The 26,648-nt window shown below is 30.6% G+C and overlaps 1 protein-coding gene across 1 annotated transcript; it reads left to right on the plus strand.

Annotated features, from left to right (window-relative positions):
• Positions 1–26,367, plus strand: LOC129981835 (protein eyes shut-like). Its single transcript, XM_056092858.1, has 6 exons — positions 1–191; positions 11,682–11,888; positions 19,535–19,702; positions 20,537–20,719; positions 22,365–22,544; positions 25,664–26,367. Exons 1-6 carry the CDS (start codon positions 68–70, stop codon positions 26,080–26,082), a joined length of 1,281 nt encoding a protein of 426 aa, XP_055948833.1. The 5' UTR covers positions 1–67; the 3' UTR covers positions 26,083–26,367.
• Positions 26,368–26,648: the final 281 nt, after the last annotated feature.

The following is a 26,648-nucleotide window of genomic DNA, read 5'->3' on the forward strand; positions in this document are numbered from 1 at the left end:
GTGCATCCAAATACGATAAAGATAGCGAGTCGTTGGCATCTCAATTTTATAGCTCAAGAAAATCACCATGAGTGACAACAACTTAAAATTAAAGTGGCTCAAGCCTTTCCTTTATTTGATTGTTTCTGCGTTGCTTTCTTCTAAAGTTTGCGCCGATAATTCAACGGACTATTCTGATGGATTTGAGGACTGTAAGTACTACGTGTTATTAAAATTTAATTTTCAAAAATTTGGTTTCATTTTAATTCTGAGAATTAAAAAAAATTTAAGTATATGCGAGGGATTTTTTTTTCTTGTAGAAGTGTTTGATTTTTGTTTAATCTTTGAGTAATATTTCTGCTATTTCAAAATATTTAAAAAGTTATATGTAGCAAATATATATATTTTCTTAACATTATAAAAACATTTTTAAAGGAATTTCGAAAGCTGTCTTCATGGATATTATTTTCATTTCTTGAAATTCCGTCCAAATAAAATTTAACCTTCGTTTCTTATTGAAAAGACAAAATCATCATCTACAGATTTCTCTTTTAGCATAAAGTCTTATTCCCTTCCTTTACGTTAGTCTTCTTTCTTCTTTTTCTTTCTTTCTTTTTTTTTTTTTGTTTCCTTTGATATTCGACGCCAATCAGCATCAATTATGTATGTCGACCATAAAGTAGATTCATAAAAAAAATTAGCTGTTGATTGACATAAAATAATAAGCATTATTGGTGGAAAAGGCCAATACTTCATATCTAGATTTAATTTCACTTCCTCTTCTATGATAAATTATTCAAAATGCATGAAAAACACAGCTTTTATTACATTTAAAAGACATTTTAACTTCCCTACGATGAAAATTGTCAGGGATAACTCAGAATACTATCCTGTTTCTTAGGGGGAAAAACCTGGAAATGAAAATTAAACTTTTTTCATAACCGCTATATTCTACACAGCTAAACATTTATAGTTTACCTTACAAATAAACGTTGTTAGGAATGAAACAGAAAAGTTTTGGTTTCAAATTTTTATCAAGATTGCACTTAAAATAAAATTAATTAATTAAATAAATGAAACAAATGCAATAGTTAAATAAAAAAATAAACAACAATTAAATAAACAAAATTTCTCTGGAATTGTTTATTGTTTAAAAGTGTTTATCGTCTACCATTAGAATGTCTCGAAGAAGGCACGTATACTAACTGAAGCTTCATTTGGGCGTTCTGGAGTCATTATTTCAAATTACTCCTTATTACCTTCATTCTAATTGCTTAAAATAATCAACATTTTCCTCAGAAAAGCTCATTAAAAACCTGAATCGTCAAATTATTTTAAGAACTAAACAAATCACTTTAATACACTGCAGTTTTCACTAAATATAATCTTAAGATTAGAAACTATAGGACCTTTGAAGAGACAAGATATTCGATGCTTCATGAATTGTTAAAACTTTTCCGAAGCAGTAAAACATTTTTAAAAAAATTTTATTGCTTAGTTAAAAATTTACTCAATTTTCAGAGAAATTTGTTACCATTTTGATTTTTCATAAATTCAGTAATATTTGAAGTTTTGAAAATTTTTTAATAAATTTGAAGGACTGATTTCAACCATAGTATTTATATAGGGATGAAGTTTTGAGTCCAGTAATGTAAACTGATTGTGTAACTAAGAGTTAAATTTAGAACCTACTGAACGTCTTTTAAGAAAAAAACGGATATGACATCACAGCAAACAATAAGATGACGTATAATGAGATGTCAGGTATATTTGTCGATTGAACGTTAAAGAATTAACATCATGAGAATTGATTCTTCACAAATTTTCATTTTCGTAAACATTTAAAAAGTAAAAATTAATAATAATAATAATTAAAAAAGTAAATGTAGGTAAAAATTAATCTTATAATCTAATCTAATAATATATTCAGTTATATAGAATAGTTAACTGGAATTGTGGAATTTAAAAAGTAAAAAAATAATTTTAAAAAGTGAATGGACGAGAAACTGAATCTTATAATAATCTAATAATGGACTCAATTATATAGAATATTTAACATAATGGAATTATTTAGTAATTATTAAAAAACCTCTCTATGAAAAATACTTACAAGTCTTTGGATTATTTAAATGTAACAAATTAAAAAATTTAATTTATTCTAACTAACCTAACTAATGTTTACATTTCATTCTGATAAATCTTATTTCTGCCTTATATGTTTCGTTTATAACAGCGATTGAGGTTCATTCTTCTTCTTATATAACATCTGATATTAATGATTCTCTTAAAATTGTATTTTTAAACCTCAAATTATGATAGATATTTATTATAACTCACTTTCATTTATTTTGTTCATTGTGTATTTGAGCGTCTCTAATGGTGTCAAGTCAAATGACGTAACAGTTTGATTACCATCTGGCATCTAATTGAATGCTGTTAATATCAACTTCACTTTCTTATGAATCATGCAAAATTAGCTTGCTTCCAAAATTAAAAGAGAAAGGTCTATTTTGTATCCAACAGGATATTGGCTATGAATTTGTTGATATCAAAATAAATAAATATAAAGCTGTAACCGTAACTTATCAGCTTTTCGGGTGCATATCCCCATTATTCCCAATATCTTAAAGAACATTATATATTCCAGAAAAAAAATGAAAAAGATAATAAAGTTTGTTACAATTTGGTCAATGATTGCGCTAAACAAAGCTGAATTTTCCTTTTTTAACTTTAAGCAATGGTCGAGGAGGATGGAATTACATATTTGTGTTAACATTGAAAATAGTTTGCAACAATAAAGAGTATTATTACAAATTCTGCATATAGATATTTTTTGAAATTTTGGTAAAATTAAGGGGGGGGGATAATTAAATAGGCATCATTGTAAAGATCGATGTAAAAATGTTTCTATGTAGGATAATATTTTATAACATTATTACCAAAGAACGCAAACAATTCAGCCTAATTTTAACTTATCAAATTTCTAGTTAATTTTTTTTAATCTCTACAAAATGCACATTTTTAACTTCCTAAGTATATTTTGCTAAATTTGGCTTCTAACTTAATTGCAAGATCAAATGGTTTGACTTCTAAAACTTTAACACATAGATACATCACTACAACCAGACACACCTTCCCTTTTGCTATGACAAGAGTTATACTTTGCTTTTGATTAATTTATGTAAAAAATTTATCTAAAGATAAAAATGTCTGAAGCAGTACTGAATAGTTTTTAACTTTTATATTTTCAACAGCAAAGATAAACACATAATAATCACTAGGAATTTCTGCACTAACATAATCACAAGATGCATTTACTGAACTTTAAATATTAGGTAGGATTGCTCCTGCAATTGCTTCTTTTAAGTTACAAAGCAAAAACTAATGTTTTGTTCATTATTAATATTTTAAATTGAAATTTTGATTTTAAATGACACACAATATTAGTATACTACAGGTTTCGAAAAATGATTATCGATGTATTCAAGACCGAAAGGAAAATAAAAAAAACCATCCCCCCATTATAAAGACTGGTCTGATTTCACCAATTTTTGTTTCAGATGAAATTTTTTATTTTAAGATATATCATCTCCACTTTCTGCTAACCGATCTACATTTTTGAGAGACATTGCAAAATAAAATTTTGACTGAGCTCCAATGCCCAAGAGACTGAACCAATTCATTTTAACATATTTTTTTTCAGCAAACATAATTTAACAAACAGAATGGTCGATATTTATTTCTTAAGTATAATTGTATTTTCTTTAGATGAGGTAAGATACGGTTGATCAAAATTAGTAAATATAAAATTATTATAATATTATAAATTAATATTATTTTGGTAGCCTAATAGTTCGTAGAAATGCAACTAGTTTATATTTAAAATAAAATAAATTAAAAATTCTTAATTAAAATTCATAAAATGACCTTTAGGTAAAATTAGCTTAAATGTAACTTTGAAAACGAGATCGTTTAATTTTTTTGACAGATTGCTAATCTAAATTAAAATGTTAAATTATAGCCTTTAGAAATAATTTTATTAAAAGCAAGCATGCTCCAAAAATAATTTAAAAAGTCATTCCAAGTTGGCATTGACGAGCATCTTTTTACCATGTTGGGCATCCTCCATCTCATTTCCATCATGTTCGCAATGGGTGGTGCTTGGAATAAGAATAAGAATCTGTTTTGGGTACAAACTATAAGCTTGTAAGCGAACTTGATCCAATTTTGCATAGAAGATGATTGCAATTTTTCATCCTTAAGAGCAACTATACTTACTGCCATCGTCTAATTACCCCTTGGGATGCGATTCGAGGCGTCTGCATCCCGCTTATTAGATTAATTGGGGGTTTCTCTACTTCAAAATATCATCCAGAGGAAAGGGTGCATATCATTTGCAATTTGCATGCCTTAAAGCATCGGTACTCTTCCGGGACCACTAATGGTACGCTTTACACTCTTGCTGGAAGGGTTGCTGTCTTCGTAACTACTTTGCGAGAATCCCTAATCGCTGGGATGCAACAGCTCTATAGCGTTCGAGTAATTCTCAAAAATTCAATAAGTTCGTTGTAAATATAAATGATTTTTAGGAAGTGATGTGTTAATGCAAGATGTTTTAATAAATAAAAATTCGAAAATGATTTTGTGGAAGAAATGGCAGTTTAGATGTGAATACAGCGTTATTTCTTTGCATGAAAAATGATCATTTTATTATAAATATTCGAAATGCATTTGTTTCTTTATTTGAATTTTGAAAATCTTAAAGCTTCGATTTTTTTAGTATTGATTTCATTCCAAATGTATATTCTGTAATTATTTTATTTTACTCTCATCTATGGGGTACAAGACTGCTTTATTTTTCAATAAAATGGTTGATCCAAAATAGATTATTTTTTATAGCAACTGTTAAACTCAAAATTGTATTTGTATTCCAAATATAGATTTCAAGATTTTTTCTTTCCAATTGTAATTTCCAAGACATCTTTACTCTATCTATAGATTACAATAATTTTTATTTAGAAATGTATAAGATAAAGTTATTTTTTGTAACTGTGAATAACATATTTTATTCCAAATACAGATACTTAGACAAATTTTATTTCTAAAGCAAAATTCCTAAGACTATTTTACTTTATCTGTTTTTTTATTCAAAGACTGATTAAATTCCTTTTCAATTCTTACTAGAAATGGAACCAAATTGTTCTAAAGCGTTTTATTTGAAAAGATAATTACAACTAATAATGAAGTATAGTGGCATGCGTGTGTAAACTTTCAAAAATGGAATTGTGCATTTCGGAAATTTTTTAATATATTTTTCATTAATTAAAAATTAAGCTAGAATTGGGCAATTTTCCGTTATAACTTTCCAAAATATATTTGTACAAATTAATTCTTAAGCCATCATAAAATTACAGAAATTATAGTTATCAATTCCTTTGTTATATATTTTCCCCTAAATTTTCTGAATTTTTTTTAAAAAAAATATTTTTTAGTACTTTTTGTTATTGTAGTAAAGATGTTTAAACCGCTTCCATTGTTTAATCAAATATTTAATAGCGGAAATTATTGAATGATAACGATAAAGAATTCCATTTATTATAAAACCATTTCACAAAAGGAATAAAAAAAGTGAAATCACACAAATCGATAGCACAATTCCTCCTCCCTATTATGAAACGAATCAATATAAAAAAATAAATAAAAGTGTTTAAAAATAACACTCGAAAGATGTCAATATTTCCGTTCTTTTTATCTTAGAAATAAATTCATAAACACTTCATATAAGTATTTCGAGAATATGGCAAGCAAACCTTATTCTTGGAGGTCTAAGTTTCTACAAAATAATCTTTCTAATATAATTTGAAGTTTTTTCCAGATTAACAGAAATAAGCAAGAGGTTTAAGAAACAAAAACTTTCAGATTTGAGGAAAAAAAGGAGATTTAAAGATCATGAATATCTTTCACCTCGTCCTTTAATCTTATCAGTGAAATTTGGAGAAAAAATTTTAGAAGCGGTTTTTTCATCAGTTACATGCAGACGCTTTTTTGTTATTACTTGATATATTAAAATTATTTTAGAAACAATTACAAAGAAAGCATTTTTTTAAATACACTTAAATAAGAATTGTTTATTTTAAAAAAAGCTGAATCTTCCCCTCGTGATTCTCTCACAGGACATGATTTATAGCAGAAAAATTTTAAATTATTTAACGATTTTTTTCACTATTTATTATCAAGGTATTACTGAAACAACAATACATTTCTCAAGAGTTAAAAAAAAATTTTTTTTATCTCTAGAAACGTAATGTTATTCAGATTGATAACAAATGTATTACGTTCTTAATAACTTCGAGACGATTTTTTTAAAGTTAAAATAATTTTTTATATTTCATTTATTATTAAGCATCGTTAGAGACCGACTGGTGTGCAGGAAATATTGATTAAGTAACAATTAAATCTCCTATGAGTAACTTCATGATTATGCCAATACAACATTTTTAGCAACAAACTGTCAGCATCTAGTTTATGCATACGGTAATTAATTTCTGAATTTACTCAAGAAAGACGCATTTCTTATTCTCGTAAATGATTAAACTAATTTTAAAATAGAAATCGCATTCATCGTGCACTTAATCGCTTAAACTCCATTAGAAAACCGTAAGGGAATTATAGTTTAGAAAGTTAAAATCGGAAGAAATTTATTGCTGAAGTTTTGTTAAACAGATCTAATGGGGTCATTTGTTAGCGTCGTTAATCTAAGAACACCATCATTCAGCTCGTAGAAAAGCATGTTAGTATACAAATGCATTTTATAAGACATAGCAGACGTCTCATATTAACCAAAATAATGGTCAAAAACCGTTCCAACCATTCTTGCACTTTTTTTAATTACAATGAGCTCTATTTTATTTGACAACTAACCGTTAAGTTTTTATTGTTATTACTCACCAGTGTTAATTACTGTTACACTACTTATTACTCACAGGTGTTAGTTACTGCTGTTGTCTACAAGATATAAAGTAATGAGTTTACCAAATATCTGAGAAAAAAAATTCTAGTAGAATTGAATCAATTTTTTTTTCAAATCTGTGAGAGCTTTTATCAAATTTTAAAACTGGACAACTAGATTAAATTTCTATTTTTTACAATTAATTTGCCGACACAGTCATATTTTAATGTTAGCAAAATATAGTAAAAGAAATACCGAAAAATCTATGTAATCAATTTTAGTAAGTTACGCATCATAAAAGATGCTGTAGTCTACAAAATAACTTATTCATTTTGCCGAAAAAAGTATGTATAGCAAAGATAAACTACAATATTATTTTTAACTAATATTAGTACTAAATGCATATATTATGTTTCTCTACTTATAATTTTTTTTCTACTTATAATCTGGTTATAATCTCTACTTATAATTTTTTACTACTTATAATCTAGTTATAATCTCTACTTATAATTTTTTTACAACTTATAATATAGTCATAGCTTCTACTTATAATAGTGCAAGGTGCATTTATCAAGGCTATATTCATAAGGCTCTAGATGACATTTCACATAATACACCAGCTCTCATGAATCATGAAGTGGTATTATGAATGACTTGTAAAGTAAACCATACTTCGACATCGCTCATGTTGATTGCTAAACATTTTATTGCTTACAGAATTACAACTTTAAACTTGTCTAATGTTCAAGATTAGACAATGGATTGGTGACCAGTGCCTTAGTGATAAGTGTGTGTGTGTGGGAGGGGGGGGGGTGTTATCGTTCATCTGGGCTCCAAACTTGTGAGTCCACATCAAGACATTAATGCATTAATATCATTTTTTGAAATGCAGTATCATGTAAGGACGAAACAAGTGAGATGTCCCAGGAGAGTTTATAATTACTAAGCCACTGATGACAACTTGGGTGGAAAAAATTTTATTATATCCCGGAAGTTCGCAACTCTCGCTGCTTTACTAGAGGTGACTTTTCACGACATTTAATTTTTCAGCTTATTCATTTAGGGTAGTCGTTCAAGAGTAACGTCAACCTTCTTTCTTTCGCCACAGAATATCCCCGAACTTGGAATCTCTAGGATTCCCTGTCGGTTGAAAGGATATACGTGAGAGTATTTATTAAGAAAAAAAAATTTACTTTACATATACAATAGACAGAAAAAGTAACTATATAGAGTATTATAATGATGAAGGAGGTGTTCGGTGGGGAGTATGAGTAGATGAAATCTATTGAAGTTAATATATTCTGGAGAAGAGTTTGGTTGAGAAATGAAACGTAAATTTATACTGGGCTTGGGTCTGGAGAAATCAATTCTTCTTTCTCTTGTAGGAACCGCACAAGATTTCTAATTTTGACCTTGGACATCTTGTTTCTCATAACGTTGGTCCACCAGATATTTTCTAGGTCGTAGGTGGGTTTTTTTGAGATGAAAAGATATGGTAAGAGGGCAGCTAGTGGCATAATGAAAGGGGTGAGAGTCAACTAGCTTTTCGTAAATCCATCGATGAACGTTTTGCTGAAGTAGATCGAAAGTACAGTTTCCCTCATCATTCGCATTTTCTGAGTTCCCGTTCGAAATAGTGCGACTTAAATTAGATCGGATTAGATATCCAACCTATCACTCTACGCCTTATTCTAACAGGTTTCTTCCTGGTCAGTTTCGAGATGGAGGGATCGTAATCGCAATCGTGAGCTAATTGAAGAACTGCCCAAACTTGGGACTAGACCAAAGAAAAGAAAAGTAAAGCGACCATTTACCTCGCTAATTAGCTGTTTGCCACCACCACCCAGAGGTCCCATATTTAAAATAACATGCTTATTTTTTATTGCCCCAACTGGATAATAGTTTTATAATAACTTTTACAACCGGAATTTATTACATTTAGTGATTAACCATAGCATCCATTACCACTGAAACTTAGTATTCGTCTTTTCACTTCAGTACTAAGTCTGGTGGCCTGACGGTAAGCTCTCGGCTACGTAGTTTGAGGTCTCCAGGTTCAAAACCCGATTCCACTAAAAAAGAACACTGTGAACAGGTTTGGTGCATGTTAATTAAATCATCAAGTATTCTCTCACTGGTATGAATCAGAAATTTGGAGGGGCGGAGGGATATGTCAATATGAAGTTGGAAGTTTGTCATTTGAATACAATTCGAAATTATAAAGTTCATTTTAAAATATTCCTAGTGCTACTTTATAATGGGACGCTAATGTATAACTAAACTAAGCTTCACCCTCATACTCGTTGTTATCAGAGAGTGAGTTTTGAAATGTATAAGAATTTTCAAAGCCAAAATAATTAATTGATTTCTCAACTAACTATTTGGTATATTATATATTGAATTTGGTACACACTAATTATATATTGGTTAATTTCTCTGATAAATTATAAAGAAAATTATGAAATACATTTTCTGTAATCAGCTTACTTATAATCTCATTTGATTGAATGACGAGTTGAATTAATGTTTGGTATATTACCTAGGTAATTAATAATTAACTGTCTCAAAATGTGGCTCAATCTACATCAGTCGCTGGCATATTACCTGATAGTCAGAAAGTGGTTGATACGATACTGTTATCTCTGTTCTATTAATATAAATTCTCTCTGGCAAAATGTGTTATCATGGTAATGGATAAAACAATGGCTGTCATCCATCTCTTAGATTAATATGAAGTTGGAAGTTAAACATAATTGTTGAATATCGATAGAGTAAGCTACTAATTGAATTAATTTTTCTACTGTAAATAAATATATCTGTAGTTTGACTTCAATATTTTTATTTTAATGATATAATATTTTGTTATGATAAAAAAAGAACTTAGAATGATGGTATAGAAAAAAAGATATCCATTTATTGGCCAAAATTTATTGTGTCTCCTTCAAAGCAATCTCCTCCAACTGTAAAGCACTACTGATTCTTTCCAAATATAAAAATATGCCTTAAAGTCATTTTTTAGAAATCTCTTAAAAGTTCATAGCGAATTTATTTTCTTTTATTGATTTAATTGGCTCAGAAGGGAGACTACATAGAGGCGATTTCAATCGTAGAAAAAAAAGTCACAAGTATATCAGGGGAATATGAAGATTCTGGAAATACATGTATTAAATGCTTCTTTAAAACTTGTCATGGTGCAAAATCATGAGTTTTCACATGGCATTTCAGATCATTTTTTGCCGCAATGTTTAATGGGAACGGCCCAAAATACTCAAATAATAATCTTTATTGACTCTCTTGTCAGTTGGTAAGAATTCATTGTGCACAGCACCTCAACAATCAAAGAAAACATTACCTTGAGTTTTAAGCAATTTTTACATGTTATTTCTAATCCTCCTTTATCTTTCCAGAACCCTTCATTTGATTGTTGAGTTTTTTCATTATGAAAAGCATATATCCAAATATAATCACCAACAATATGTCTTAAGAAAGCATCGCTCGAGTCATTTGAAAACGTTGTTCTTTTGGAACAAATTCAAATCTTTGAAACACCTCTAGAAACGACGCGTCGCAAACTTAAATGGTGTTTTGAAATTGCTTAATAGGAACGAAATGATATAGGATCATATTCATTGCTCTATTTTATTGTTTAATGACGATCATCAAGCACAAGTTCTCTGATCTTATCAATACCTTGATCATTAATCGAAGTGGTTGATCAACCAGATCGTGGATCATTTACGACAGATTCTCTACCATTTTAATTTTTTTTTTATTTCCATCAAATACTGTTATTTTTAATTGTCTTTAAAAAATTTTTTCCATTTCAAAAACTTTAGTAGCAGCAATTTTATTGCAAAAACAAAATTTAATAAATGTCTTCTGTTTTACAACATTCGCCATTTCGGACAGTCAAAAAGTGAAAAGTTTTATCGTTTTAAAACGAAATTTGTTTTCGGAGACGATGAAGGAAAGCAATTCTAGATTGTTGCCAGATGTTTATGGAAGTCATAAAAATATTTGATGAATTTTTAGGGACGAAATCTACTATAGATACATTTTAAAAGAACCATTCCGGATACATTTTGACTACTGTCGTATGTCTTGTTTCAAAGAATCTCAGCAGGCAGAATGTTAATAATTTTTTTATTAAGGAAGACGCTGATAACATAAACAGGATATTCCTTTTTTCATTCGGAGAATATTTTTTCTATTGAATTTAATTCGTCATTTCAAATGAATTATTATAAAAAAAGGATTTGAAAAAATCTACCAGCTACTTAAATTTACTAATATTAAAATGATAAACAAACTATTTTTTATGTGAAATTCAGTTATGTTAACCATGTGCAGAAATATTCGAGTTTCACTGGTCTTCGAAAATGGAATCAATTTATACTTTTTTTTATCTTTCTATTACGCAGGTTTATCGTTTCTAAAACCTATTTTATTATGGAAGACTGAATACTGATAGAATATATTTATTTGAAGCCTTTTTCATAATGCCTACCTATACAATTATGTGCTTTTTGATATTGTTCATGCAAGAGTGTAAATGCAGGTTTTTCGAGGGAGAAGAGGGGATCTACTTGTTGCTGCTGCTGCTGCTTGTTTCACTCAAAATCACTGCTTGTTTTAATTGGAGACATGCTGATGAATCTGAATTCCTACTATTTGGTGGGAAACTCTAACCTCTTCTGTTTTTTTTTATATCATTATGCTGACATAATTTGTTTTTTTTTTCTCCCTTCAATAGTTCTGCTCATCCAACCGGCACCTATGGTCATCCCAGAATGCGGAATGAATGAAGTGTATCAGAGCTGCGAAGTCGACTGCATCGATTGCGAAAACAGAGGAGTTTGTGAACCCCAGAACTGTCACATAACCCACTGCGATTGCAGAATGTATTTTGTTCATGTCAAGCCAGGAGGCCCATGTGAACATGTCAGTGTTTGTCCCCCTCGTAAGTATGAACGTGTTTTATTATTCATACATAGATAAGATATTTAGCCTCACGAAATTTTAAAAATAATTAATTAATGTTGTACCTTGATATTGCCACCACTCTTTGCTATAAGGCCCTTGCAGATATCTTTGCCATGTTTAAGTTAAGGTGCTTTTAAAATCCGCAACTTAATATTAGCTTCTTTAACTTCTTCAGTCCTGATGTCCAGCATACTGAGCATCAACTTTGAACAACTGCTATTTATTTAATCATAGATGAAATTATATGCTATTTTTAGCTCATTTTCTGTATTTATATTAGTATTATTATTTTTTCAATAATATTTGTTCTGAGTTTGATGCTAACTCATTTACCAAATATGAATTATGTACTTTTTAAAAATATTCGCAAAAAGGAGTTGCATTAGATGCTAAGTGTTTATACCAAATTTTATCCATCTAGCATTTTCGTTTAGTAACTATAGTAATATCTCTCGATAGCACGCAGGAAGACTTCATTTCAATGGATTTCACTCAAAATTTGATATAAATCTATAAATTTGATCATAGATCATATCCTAAATTTTATTTGTCTGTTTCAAAGCGGTTTTGAGTTATCTTGTACGAATACAGACATACAGGCATAATTTAAATATGTGATTTTTAGAATCAAGGAGGAGTAAATTATGGGGGATTTGTCAAAAATGGGGAGATAAGTGAAACTCGGGTGTTTTGACAAGTAGAATACTTTATAGACTTCTTGCATGAAAAAATAAAAAGACAACGAGATTAGATGAATAAATTGTATATGCTATCTTTACACCAAAATTGTAGATAATTGTAAAACCATAGAAAATTCAGTCACCTTGTTTGATATGCCTCGATCTGTTTCTTAACTAAATGAAAACTCAAAATCACAAAAACTAATAAATAATAAATTATCTTTAATATGTGGATTCTGCCAGTTTTTTAACAAAATGGGTCAGCGGGTAGAAATTTCAAAATGAGAATTCCAATTTTCATACTTTCCCACCTCAATGAATGCATCATTTTACTTAAGTATACGATAACGTCAAAGTTAAAACAGCACTCTTTTTATTCCTTTTTCTTAATTCGTTCACGACGTTTGAAGATGTTTCAAAACTGTGAAATTTCTTTCAAAAAGGACGAATTATTGCTTTAAAATGCATCACTATTCCTGTTAATGATTAAAAATATATTTTATGTTCTTTCTTAGATGTCGTGTTAAAATATTGCATTAATTTTAAACATTTTCATCAGTTTGAAGATGTTTCAAAACTGTGAAATTTCTTTCAAAAAGGACGAATTATTGCTTTAAAATGCATCACTATTCCTGTTAATGATTAAAAATATATTTTATGTTCTTTCTTAGATGTCGTGTTAAAATATTGCATTAATTTTAAACATTTTCATCTGAATCGATATATTCTAGCTTAAAGGATAAAAAAGAACATTCGAAATAAAATCAGACAAAATATTTTTGTATCAAATAAATGTTCAGAGTTCAAAGGAAAGAAAGAATTTTTTTCACGTAAAAAGTTTTAACCGGATATCTTCTAATTTCATCTATGATTGTTTTACTAAAGGATATGACGAGAAATATTTATCGAAACACTATGTGAACTATTTATCCATGTGATAACATATTGAAAGTAAAGCTTGTTAAACTTCAGTGTCAAATATTCGTAAAATATTTATTTTCTACGGTGGATTACATACAAAATTCGGAATAAATTTGTAATTTGAATGCCAATACTATTTACAAAATATCACTTGTCTAAGTCGTTCTGTTTAATGCATTATGCGTTCACAAATATATGGAAGAGTATTCTAATAGATTTCCTGTTGATAAACCAAGTCCAAAAAAATCTTGGAAATCTAGAATTTTGTTGCAAATGAAATATAATAAATATCACCGTTTTAGTTAGTTCAATTTCAAAATTATTGAATTATCAGAAAAACGAAGCCACAGACGAAATAACAATTTTTTAATAGTATAACACACAAAGTGAAAATATGAAATTTATATAGCTGTAATTTTTTCCTGGTATAATGGTATTAATTTCCATTCCACATTGCCCTGGAGACAGGATCCTTGATGTGGTCCTTTTAATGAAGCATCTTCAGGAACCGTGAGTCTCAGTCATCTCTATTGTAGGTCGGATTGCTTTCAGGTTTCTTGTTTTTCATTTGAAGCATCAGAAAGAGGTGCATTTTATAAAGCTGTGAAATTCTATTTATGGTTCAGTGATATTGGTTTCAATTCCACATATCCCTGAGACAGGAACCTTGATGTGGTCTTTTTAATTAGATATCTTCAGGAACCATGAGTCTCAGTCATCACTATTGTGGGTCGGATTGTTTTAAGGTTTCTTGCTTTTCATTTGAAGCAGTTAGAAAGAGGGGAATTTTATAAAGCTGTGAAATTATATTTCTGGTTTAGTGGTATTGGTTTCAATTCCGCATAGCCCTGGAGACTGCAACCTTGATGTGGCCTTTTTAATGAGGTATCTCCAGGAACCGTGAGTCTCAGTCATCACCATTGTAGGTCGGATTGATTTCAAATTTCTTGTTTTTCATTTGAAGCAGTCAGAAAGAGGTGCATTTTATAAAGCTGTGAAATTCTATTCCTGGTTTAGTGGTATTGGTTTCAATTCCACATTGCCCTGGAGACAGCAACCTTGATGCGGCGTTTTTAATGAGATAATCCAAGAGGCGTAATTCTCAGTCAGAATTGTGGCATGTTGAATTACATTCAAAGTGCCTTGTTTTTTCATTTGAAGCAGCCAGAAAGAGGTAAATTTCATAAAGTTGTATATTTCTATTTCTGATTTATCTCAGGAAATACAAGCTTTGATGCGGCGTTTTTACTGCAATGTCTTCAGGTACTGTATTTCTCAATTAGAAGTATTGTAGGTTGAAATGAGTTCAAAGTTTCTAGTTTTCATTTTGAATAAGCCAGAAAGGGATGGATTTTTTTTTCTTCCATATCATATGAACAAATTATTGTATTTACATGTATACAGTTTTTCATGTTTGAGTTTCTTTTGAAATATTACTTTTATATGGCTATTTTATAAAGTCACACATTATTATTGCAGATTTTTTCCACTGAAGGTCGGAGAAGATGATATGGGATGAAAATAGTCTATTGAGGATGAAATATATTTTTATTTAGGATTAAAATAATCCCAAACGAGTTCATAGCCATTTTGACCATTGATGTAAATAGATTTGAGCACAGCTCCCATCCATCCCAAAATCAGCACGGTAGCTGCTATTTCATAAAAATCCAAGCTCAAGTACATAAGTAGCTTTATGAACCAGAAAAAGAGGCTCCATCGTCCAACCTCACGTCTGGCTCTGTCGAAATCCATTTTGGAATTCAAATAGATGTATTGGTCTCTAATAAAGTCACGAAAAAAAATCGCAGTCCAATAATCAGAATAATACTCAAGATCGCAGTCAAAAAATTCAAGCGCACTTTTCAATTACTAAGTACAAAATGTGAGAAACAATCGCTAATAACAAAACAGATGATTTTTACAAACAATGAAATCATGCATTCTGTTGTCACTAACAATTCAAGACTAAATAGTAGTTATCTAGTTAATAATAGCATGTTTAAACAATGCAGTCTGTGACATCCTATTTTGCTGTGTTTTTCATATTAATATCAAACCGTTTTCATTGTTCCATCAAATAATTAAACCCTTAATTTCTTCCATTGTTGATAGTTAAAGAAGATGATTTTGTTTTATATTAGCACAGTTTATGAAACGAATAAAAAAGTGAAAACTAGATCATAAATGATTAGAAGATTACTTTGCATTTTTAATAGCGCTCTGTTGCTATGAGATTTGTATAATTATTCACGTAAGCAATAAATAGAACTGAAATCAGACAATTAAAATAACACAACTTTAATGTTTAGATCAAGAGCATGAAGGTATATCTGAATGATTTATCTGAAATCAAATATAACCTATATTCCTGTCGAACCAACTGGTCGCCTCAGGCGACCAGTTGGTATCATTTTGATGCCAATGTATTTCTTGAAAGAAATGTGTCACTAATATGTACCACCTTTTCAATCCTTTCCCTCTTCAATTATTAAATTTCGTAATAGTGCATTTATAAGTCTTTTAAAAGTTATTGCAACGATACTACATGAATTTAAGATAGCAATGCCTTTTATCAATGATGGTATCATTATAATGCCAATGTATTTCTTGAAAGAAATTTGCCACTAAAATATTCTACCGACTGCAGGTTAAGTGCGTATCTTGCTAAGGCATATTTATTGATTTGGCTTAAAATCTATTTTACCATGGTCCTTCATATCACCAACAGTGCCAAATCACTAACGTACAAAAGTAGGATGGCTTTTAGTGTCATTGCCTAATATAGTGAAATATGCAGGCGGAACTACTCCTGTTGGTTGTTTGGGATATCTTGTTGGCGACAAATTCAAGAGACACATTAGATTTCAATTTAAAAGTATTTCTTTTCTATAGTTTTAGTAACTTTCTTTTTTTTCAGAAAGTAAAATAACTAGTGATAATGGTTTACCAGAAAATTTCCTTGCATATTCCTCAATTAAATTATCTCCCCCCCCTCATAAAATTGTGGATCTTTGATATAGTCGCGAATACCTTGTATCTTTCATTGGTGAACGATAGTTTTGAAATCTTTGGCATGAATCTAGCCTTTTTAGTGAGTCTATTGTAAGAATATACATTTTAGGCACTTTTTTTCTTCTTACTGATTGACAGCAACACGCAGAACTAAAGTTATACTCACAATATCACACACCAAATTTCTTTTATTTAAGTCAATACGTTTTTGAGTTATAAAAGCGATGCATATAATAGACCGATAAGATCCCTTAATGGATGCCTGCATATCCTATGTGATCCTTTAATGGATTTTGCTCAACATTTGAAAGAAATTCATGCATTAGATGCTAGATCTGGTACCAACTTTTACTTACCTATCTCTTCTCGTTTAGTAATTATTGTGTGTTCTTACAGCTGGATAGACAGAGTTCATCTGAATAGCTTTCATTCAAAATTTATCAGAAACCTACAAATTTAGTTTTAAGGCTATATACCAAATTTTATTTATCTGCCTCAAAGTATTTTTGAGTTATCGTGACAGATAGACATAATCCAAAAATGCGTTTTTCAGATTCAAGGAGGTCTCAGTTTGGGGGATTTGCCAAAAATGAGGAGATTCTTAGAATTCGAATTTTTTTTAACAATACAATATTTCATAAATTACCTGTAAGGAACTGAAAGGGATAGATAGATAAATTTTGTATGCTATTCTTACACCAAAATTGAAGATATTTTTCAAAACATAGAAAATTCTGTCTTTGCTTTATTGTGTCACGATCTGCTTCTCAACAAAATAAATAACTCAAAATCACAAAACTAATTAATAATAAACTTTAATATGTAGATTTTACCAGTTTTTTTAACCAAATTAGCAAGAGGGAGTAATTTCAAAATGGATACTCCCTTTTCATACTCTACCACTAAGCTGACTTCAGAGTGTCCCATTTCATTCAAATGTACAAGAAAGTCGATGTTAAAACAAATTTGATGGGTTTTCTTACCCTTTAAATCGTTCTTACTATTTGGCTATATCTCAAAACTGAGAAGTTTCACTTAAAACGGAGGAATTATTGTTTTAAAATGCATTAATATACCCGTCAATAATTAAAAATATGTATTAGGCCCTGTCTTAAATATCGCGTAGAACTAACTACCCATTAATTTTAAACATTTTCTCTGAATCGATATATTCGAGTTCAAAGATTAAAAAACATGCGAAATAAAATGAGACAAAATATTTTTACTTCAAATGAATGTTCAGAGATCAAAGGAAAGGATTTTTTTTTCATGTAAAAACTTTCAACTGGAGATCTTCTAACTGCCACTGCGATTGTGTGACTAAAGGATATAACGTGAAATATTTGTCGAAGCACTTTATGGATTATTTACTCAAGGGATCACACATTGAAAACGAGGCTTACTAAGCTAAAATGTCAAATATTCTTAAAATACGAAGAGTTAAGAATCGGATTCCTTTTTAACATCAAGTCTTAAATTCGATTTTATTTCGTTTATACATTACAGCAATCATTTAAACTCAAATGTTAGGAAAGCAAAATCTACAAAAAGTAAGTACAGGCGGACCAACAGAAAAAAACTGATATTTTTTTAAAGTTATGTATATTTTGAGAAATTCAGTATAAAAGAGAATAAATACAAAGATTTTATAAAAATTTCATTTCTAGCATTATATGAATATTTTTACCTTTCGGTAATATAATTAGCTAACATACTACATTTTTTTAGCATATTATTTTGAATAATTCATAGTTCTTATTTAGATGCTTTTGTTTAACTTGATTTGTTTCAATGTTCATAAAGATGGAATTGCAAACAATTCTATACTCGCGTTTTGGTAACTGAGGAGCTTTCTTCGACTTCAAGGTGATTGTTCACAAGAAATTCTCCGGAAATAGTCACAAATTCGTTAAAATATTATATTATATTTCCATAATCCCTTATCGTTAGCTCAGGTACGAACCGAAATCCATGGACGTCATGTGACATACTTCTTATGGGGATCAGAACTAATTTAATTCTTATATATATTATACTAAATATAATATAGTTCTTTGCTTTAGTATATAATATACTAAAGCAAAGAACGCTTACGTAATAAAAAAAAGCTAGTAATTGACAGTGAACTCGTTCTTTAGGTTTACCTAAACATCTTTTTGCCAATAGTTACTAATGTAAGTATATGGTAGATCGACCCTTCTATGATGAAGGTCACGGTGATCTGGTGGAGAGTCTTCAGCACCGGGACGGGAATGATTCCAGGTTCGAGACCGGATTCCACCATTGAACTATTGCGTAAGCAAGTCTGATGCCCGTTAAATACGTTGGGGTTAAATATTCTAACACTGGTGGAGAGCGGAAGCTTAGAGAGAAAAGTGCTGGTTCAGGCATCGTCCTCATCATTTAATCGCAGTTCAAAATTATGAGGTCTGTTTCAGCATAGTCCTAATATTGCTTTAAAAGAGTACGTTAATATAACTAAACTAAACATTTGTATAATAAGGAAATGACATAAAGCTATGAAGATGCAAACCCAAGCCTGAGTACTACATATGGCCAGAATTAAATTCCATTTTTGACTCATGATGCTCATATTTGGTCCAATCTTTATTCAATGAATGTATTTCAATTCAATAAATCATTATTCAAAGAATTTTTGGATAATGATCGTGACGATTATTTCTTTTGACCAATGTTGCTCATGATAACAATGTCACATCAAACATTTTTATCATAATTCAGGTTCGAATAAATGAATAAATATAAATGAATTAAGAGTAAAACGATTAAAATACTATTTGAAGATTAGAAATAATTGTTTACACTTATTAGATTACTTTTCAGGGTGGCATTTCAGTATCTAATGAATATCTCTTTCTTATTTTGGTTTCAATTATAAGGCTGTTTAACTTATTTTTCATTTCTTCATCCAACTCCTACTTAAATATCCCAATTTCACAGACTGAAATATTGCAGTTTTTATTTCAGCATGTTCCTTTTTTTTCAGGTGAATGCCCAGAAAACGAAGTATACCGACATTGTGGGCCCTACTGCGAAGCTTGTGACATGGCCCCCTGCAGGTCGATGGAGTGCTCGTCCCGGTGCTATTGCAAGCAAGGATACAGAAGGAACAGAGAAACAGGAAAATGCATCCCAGAAAAAGAATGTCCAGAAAGTAGGTGGATGCCAATTTGATTTTCTTTGCATTCCAAACTTAATTTTGAAAAACTATCGACATTGCGCAGATTTACAAGAGACAGAGGTTGTCTATGATGTCTCACAACTAAAAATATACCTTTTTTGCGTAGCCAATAGAAGTCTCAAATCTGTATGGTGTCATGCGTCTCCAGATGAAATCAAGTGAGTTTATGTTCGGAACGCCTTGACTCACTTTATTTATTTATAATTACTCACTTTATTTATTGGAACTTAATAATTGAAAACATATATCTAGATGTAATGTTTAAGGAGATAATCGCTTGACCCTTTGTTTTTGGTATACATAAAGCAAATGAAGAATTAATCAAATTCAGCGACTACCATTCGGACTATTAATAAATCAATAAATACAAAAAAAAAACATAGTTTTGATGAATTTAAAGCATTTTCAATGCAATTTTACTGCTGTTTTCTATTCTGATTTCGTGTCATTTTTAACTCTTCCACTGGCAACGAAAAACGAATAAATATTTAAGTAAATACAATGCCTAAACCCATGAAAATGTCATTTCTGAACATATAATGGTATTATTTTAAGACGACAATATTTTAGCAGAAATTATGTAGAAATGCATCTACTGTTGTCTCGTTTAAACAGAATTTCCTCACTATTTAATCGCTTTGGACTATATGTTAATCTGCTGATTTAATTTCCATTCCTAAAGATTTCGACTAAGTAAGCAACAGCTCTAAACAACCTTAGGTCAAATAAACACAATCCACTGCATTAAGAATTCTAATTCGGAGAGCATGAGAATCAATTATTAAACGTATGTTTGGTTCTATGCAGGACTTACTTGCATATCAAACGACGTCTTATCGACGAGTGGTCCGGTCAGTGACCACTGCATGCTAACGGAATCTGAAACGCTCCGAGTGAATGAAACGATTGAAGAGGAGAAATGCTATTGTGCGAAGGGATACAAGAGGAATTTCCATGGTTGGTGTATCGAAGAAGAACTGTGCTCATTCGGTAAGTAGTTTCTGAATTATGCGTGTTTCAATTTTAATGATATTTATGTTTCTAGAAGTTGTAACGTGTGGGATATTATCATTCGAAAATTTTTCTGAGACTTGTACCCAATAATTGCATAGACTAGTTTACAAGTATAAACGAATTGTGTACGTTATAATAATGAAATAATAATGTGAAATAAATGCCAATAAATTGTATAAAAAGCTGTAAAATGAGGAGAAAGGAAAAAAGTGGAAAAGGCACCAAATTTTCTTTATATTTAATATAATATTGATTTTTTTTTACAATTAGTTTAATTTAGTTTAGCTATATTAACATCCTGTTTTAAAGTAACACTAGGGCTATTTTGGGACGGACATCGTAATTTTGAAGCACGGTCAGATGGCCAGGGTGACACCTGAGCTGGAACCCCTTCTCCAAGATTCCATACCACACCAGCGAGAGAACGTTCGGCCCCCAACGAATTTAACGTGCACCAGACCCGCTTACACGATTGCTTTGCTGTGCAATTGGGTCTTGAACATGAAGTCTTCCGGTTTGGAAGCCGAAACCTTTCCACCAAACCACAGCGGCCTCCCTCCCCCTTTTTTTAAACAAAGAAAATGATATTTTTCTAGCATGAAGGATAAAAGTTCAGTTCATACTGCTGGATTGCGCTTTCCCAATATATTTTTCTTATGCTATCTTGTCTATAATAAATCTACATTGTATTAGCGACGGAAATATCAAAAATTTGATTTTTTTTATATAAACGCATATTTCTGTATTTAGCTTTCTTTTATCCCCTGCAAAATAAATGATTATATAATTTAATGCACCCACCAGTTCGCATATAAATAATTAAAGATTAATATTCGTATCTTCCAATCTTCTTGAATTTTCGATTACAAACAAAACAAATTCATTGACTGAACAGTTCATCTTTCATTTGGAAAAACAGAACATTATTTCAAAATTGCATAGAAAATTTTGACATCGCACTTAAATTTCTTGCATTCCTTTTATATCGGGGGGGGGGTACGTAGTTGAAATGCGGCCCGATTCAATTTACTCTTTCTACCTTCAATTGAGGATAAAACTGTGGTGATGTAGCCTGGTCAGTTTCGTATTTTATTTTATCATCAACTTCCTAAAGTTGTATTACATCAAGTGAAAACCGCTTGTGTATCTAATCGCGTGCAAGCGAATGCGATAATTCAGGAGCGTGGAAAAACAGACGGATTAAAATTTGTATGCGATTTTATAATCAGAATTATAATTCTTCATCGAATTTTTCGGACCAAACCTGTGTAAGTATTAAATGTTTAATCATATGTTTCTAAAGGCAATAATTTTTTAAAAACGCACGCAAAATAGACAAATAATGCTCTTCGTACCCACATTGAAAATATGTATCAAATTTTGGATTTAATCGATTCAAAAGAAAAGTTCTAAATTACAAATATCAATTCCTTTACCATAACACTGGCGAACAAGAACTATCCAAAGCCGCATAGTGGAAGCATATTGGGTAACTGAGTTTAGAATACTTCCATTAGTTTGGGATCATTGTTATAAAAACCATTAATACTTCTTAAATTTGAATAATATTTAAATAATAAATAAATAATCTATCTTCCGTTTTGATTCTTTTCATTACTAGTTACGTGCTTGGAACAAACAGAATTTCAAGAATGCCCTAGAAAATGCAATACTACCTGTTGGAACTACGGAGATCCGAATTGTAAAGAGGATGGTCAGTGCTATCCAGGCTGCTTCTGTCCTGACGGCTATGTCTTGAACGAATTTTTCGCCTGCATTCCTTTGGAAATGTGCCCACCAGGTAAGGATCAATTCTTCACTTTTAATAATTTAAAATGTGTAGTAAAGAACATTGAGGCTTATTTCTAAAATTTCTTATAATATATGTTATAGTAAATGTTCAATATTCATTTCCGGACAGAACGAAAGTTATAGTTTAATTGAGAGTTTGAGTTGTAGGCTGTTAATCCTTTATCTTGTTATTCTTTATTGTTATTATGGATTATGAGATACATCCTTAATTTTAAAAAACGTTTATGCTATTCATTCGTAATTGAACTTTCGTTTCAAAGAGAGCACGATATTCCATTATGCAAATCTAAAAATGGATTTGTCATCACTGATTGGGACATTCTCCAGAAATGCATCCTTAGTTAAAATAAAAGTTTGTACTGTTCACTCATAACTGATTATTCATTACAATAAATGATATTGCTCGAAATTAGATTAAATAAGTTGCTCATTTACTGTATTGCTCTTAATAAGTATAAAAATGGATTTATAGCCACCGTGAAATGCAGTTTTATCATTTTTATATACAGGATATCCCTGAATTTATGAGCCAAACTTTAAGATACATTTTTTTGTATAGCAATGTGGTGTCGGAAATGAAAAGTTATGGTGGAAAAAAAAATTATGAAGAAATGAAATGAAAGCTCATTACTTACATAATATTACAATGAGTGTATCGTAATTAGGGTTGCATGTAATTGTTGTTGACTACAATTATTGAGACATGTTAGAAAAATAATTTTATTTACTTTTAAACCTAAAAGATTAAACAATTGATTTTGACTACGAGTATTACCGAAGCTAGTGCGCGCAGGTTCTGAAGAGAAAAGGGGAGATTGGCTTTTTAGAAGCAACGCACGTGTCAATACCCGGATGACGGGCAGCGCGCCAGTTACGTCACACACAGCCTCGACGGAGCCTATAGTTTACAGATTCATATTGATATATGGATAGGCATTCACTACAAGTGCACAAATGTACTACCATCAACATCGATACAGGCTTGATAGCATTTAGCAAGTGATTGCCATACTCTTTCGAGGATGCCTAGTTAGTATTTCACGAACAGTTGCATCAGTAATTGAAGATTTTTCAATGAGGTCTCGATCAGAGTCAGTTGGAGCCTCATAGATACTGCATTTTCCCGCTTTGTTTGTACTTACTTGAACTTATACCGGGTTTACACTCGGCCAGACGGCTAGTAAGTAGCGCGTAGAAAGGCCGACAAATGCTGTTCGGTCCATGACAAATAATTGTCTTATCGGGGCAACAACATGTCGCTGTATTGTATTTTTTTCTTATTGCGCATGTGTTTGTAGAATTTGGCGGCATTTTTTGGCGTGAAAAAATGGATCACTTATCATAGATTAATTTCTACATTTTTTGCTCTTTGTTCTTTCTGATGTGAGGTTGTGTGTGTGTGTGTGTGTGCCATTTTATTTGCCATTCTTTCTATAGTTTTTAAAATTTAGGTATGTTCACCTTTTTTTCTTAATTTACCATGTTTCTTTAGATAAATATCTATCATTTAATACGATGCGCAGTGAAAAAGAAAAATTCAGGGACTCCAAAAAGGCAATTTATAACTAAGCATGGAATGCCTGCATCTACTTTAAAAAGTTGTGGCAAACATAAATCAGACCCTTTCTGCTCATACGCTGTTTACTGGCCGATTGTAAACCCGTCATTATTTTTTCCACCTACACTTTTCATTTCCTACCTCATATTGCTATACCAAAAATACTTCTTTGTATATATTTTACTCACCTTTAAAGTTTGGTCTATGAATTCAGGGACACCTTGTACATCAATTGTATTTAGTTAAGGTGAAAAGATTAGGAAATATTTCTTTGTGTTGGGTGAAAAATATAAGGAGAAAGTTGCAAAAATCACCCACATTAAAATACATCTAATGTGACTGCAATATCTTACTCACTTACTAATATATAGCTTTTAAATACGCAGATAGTATAAAACGTCATGCCTGTATTGAATGAATACAACTTCAAACATATTGATAGAAGAAATCAAGGAATTTTAATCAAATTTTGAATAAATATGAATTTTATTTGTTCGAAAACATTTTTGAATAGAAAAAAAAATATTTTGAACCTTTTTTATTAACTAAATGAAGGAACACATTCAACTAAAGGGCATATTTCATGTGTTTTTTCATTTCATTAGTTTTAAAAACTTAGAAGTGTCTACGATAACAATATAATCAAATTTAAGAGTTTACAACTTCTTTATAAAAATATTAGATATAATTGTACATTAATATATCATCTTTCAAAAGGAAGGCCACATTCAATAAGAAGGATTCAAATAATAATTCCTTTGCGAACTTTTAGTGTTCGGAACCCATGTAGGTTATTACAAAGGTTCTAATATAACTCTCAAAATTCTTGAAAAGGAGTTCCAGTAAAATGTTAGATCTCCATGGTGTTTTATTATATAATTTATTACTACGCATGACACATTACATGATATGCATTCTGTTTTGGGTTTTTATAAAATTACTCTATTTTTTACAGTGAGATTTTCGCAATACATTTATTTTTTTATTTTATAAATAACTTGAAAATCAGCCCCCCACATGATGCTATCTTAATGTATTCAAGTTTAAAATTCCGAATTCAAAAACCTTTACAGGAGAGCATTTAAAGTTGATGCCAAAATTTAAATCTCACTTTAATTTAAATGTGCTTTTATAGTTAAAATTATTTTATACTTTAATGATGCTATTTTAAAGTCTTTCGAATATAAAATGGGATAATTATTACTATCAATCCACCATCCAGTAAAATATTATAAAAATTGATTTATTAATTACAATAAATACAACTGAGCAAAAAGGAAGCTTGTTGGTGAAGTTACTGATGTGGGGTGATTTATGTCATAACATCAATAAAATCAATGATTCCTTCATGATCATTAATGATTAAAAATTTCACATTATAATCTATTTTTCAAAAATATCCAAAGACGATGAAGGGATGAAACACCTGCATAGTCAAAGTGTTTGTCAGTCAAAATTCATTTGGCAACAGGAAAAACTAAAAACGAAAACAGAAATTTTTATTTTCTTAAATTTTTTAACTCAAAATATTTTTTAAAAATGTTTTGTAGGTTCCAATCCATTTGTGCCTACCCTCCCTCCACCCGCAGTCGCTCCCATCCCTGAACCTGAGTTGGAAAAAACGAGTAATGCCACAACTGAGGCAACAGCAGAAAGTGGACCAGCTTCGGCACCCAGCTCAGAAACAGAAAGTAGCTCAGCATCGACAACTGAATCTCCAGCTGAAAGTAAATCAACTTCTGCCGCGACAGAAGGCACCGAAAAACCAAAAGAAGCTGAACCTGAAGAGACGACAACAGAAGAAACAACTACAGAAGCACCGAAGAAATCGTCTAAAAAAGCTTCTAAAGGTGGTAAGATTTACAAATCGTTTGCTCGGCCTGGAAAGACAGCAGCAGCATCTACTTCTTCATCTTCCTCGGATGCCTCTTCTTCAAAATCTTCGTCTACTGAAGAAGAAAAGGCATAAGAACTGTAGGTTTTTGCTTCAAGAATTCGGCGAAGGACTTTTTGCTTGGAAGAATATGCTCATTGTAGTTTTCGAGTGTAAAACAACAATTGATGGAATGTGTACTTGTTTTCCTTCGTTGCCAATGAAGCAAAATCCTTTGGATTTACAAGCAAACTCTGTGTCTTTTACTTCATTTTTAATTCACGGGCTTCATGCTAAGCCTGGCATCTTGTATATAGTTTTGAATATAACGATATATATTCTTCAGAAAAGTATGAAGTAAATGGACTTTTTTTTTGTAAAGCCTCTAATGTTTTTATTGATAAATGGTAACACACGGCTAGAATCAGGCATTTATAAACTATTGTACGTCACCTGCACATTTTTTTCCTTTTCTTGTTTGCTCTGAAAAGAGATAGAAAAAAATCAAGATCAAAGAAATTTCGTTGTTCTCTTTTTAAATACACGGCAATTTTCTGTGATAAAAATTGTGTTAATGGTTTTCATTAAAATAATCGTAAAGAAGTTAATAAAAGCAATGGATAAGTTCTAAAAAAGAATTGAGAAAACAATTAAAAGCATTT

The sequence above is a fragment of the Argiope bruennichi genome, chromosome 8, assembly GCF_947563725.1.
Source record: "Argiope bruennichi chromosome 8, qqArgBrue1.1, whole genome shotgun sequence".
Lineage (NCBI taxonomy): Eukaryota > Metazoa > Arthropoda > Arachnida > Araneae > Araneidae > Argiope > Argiope bruennichi.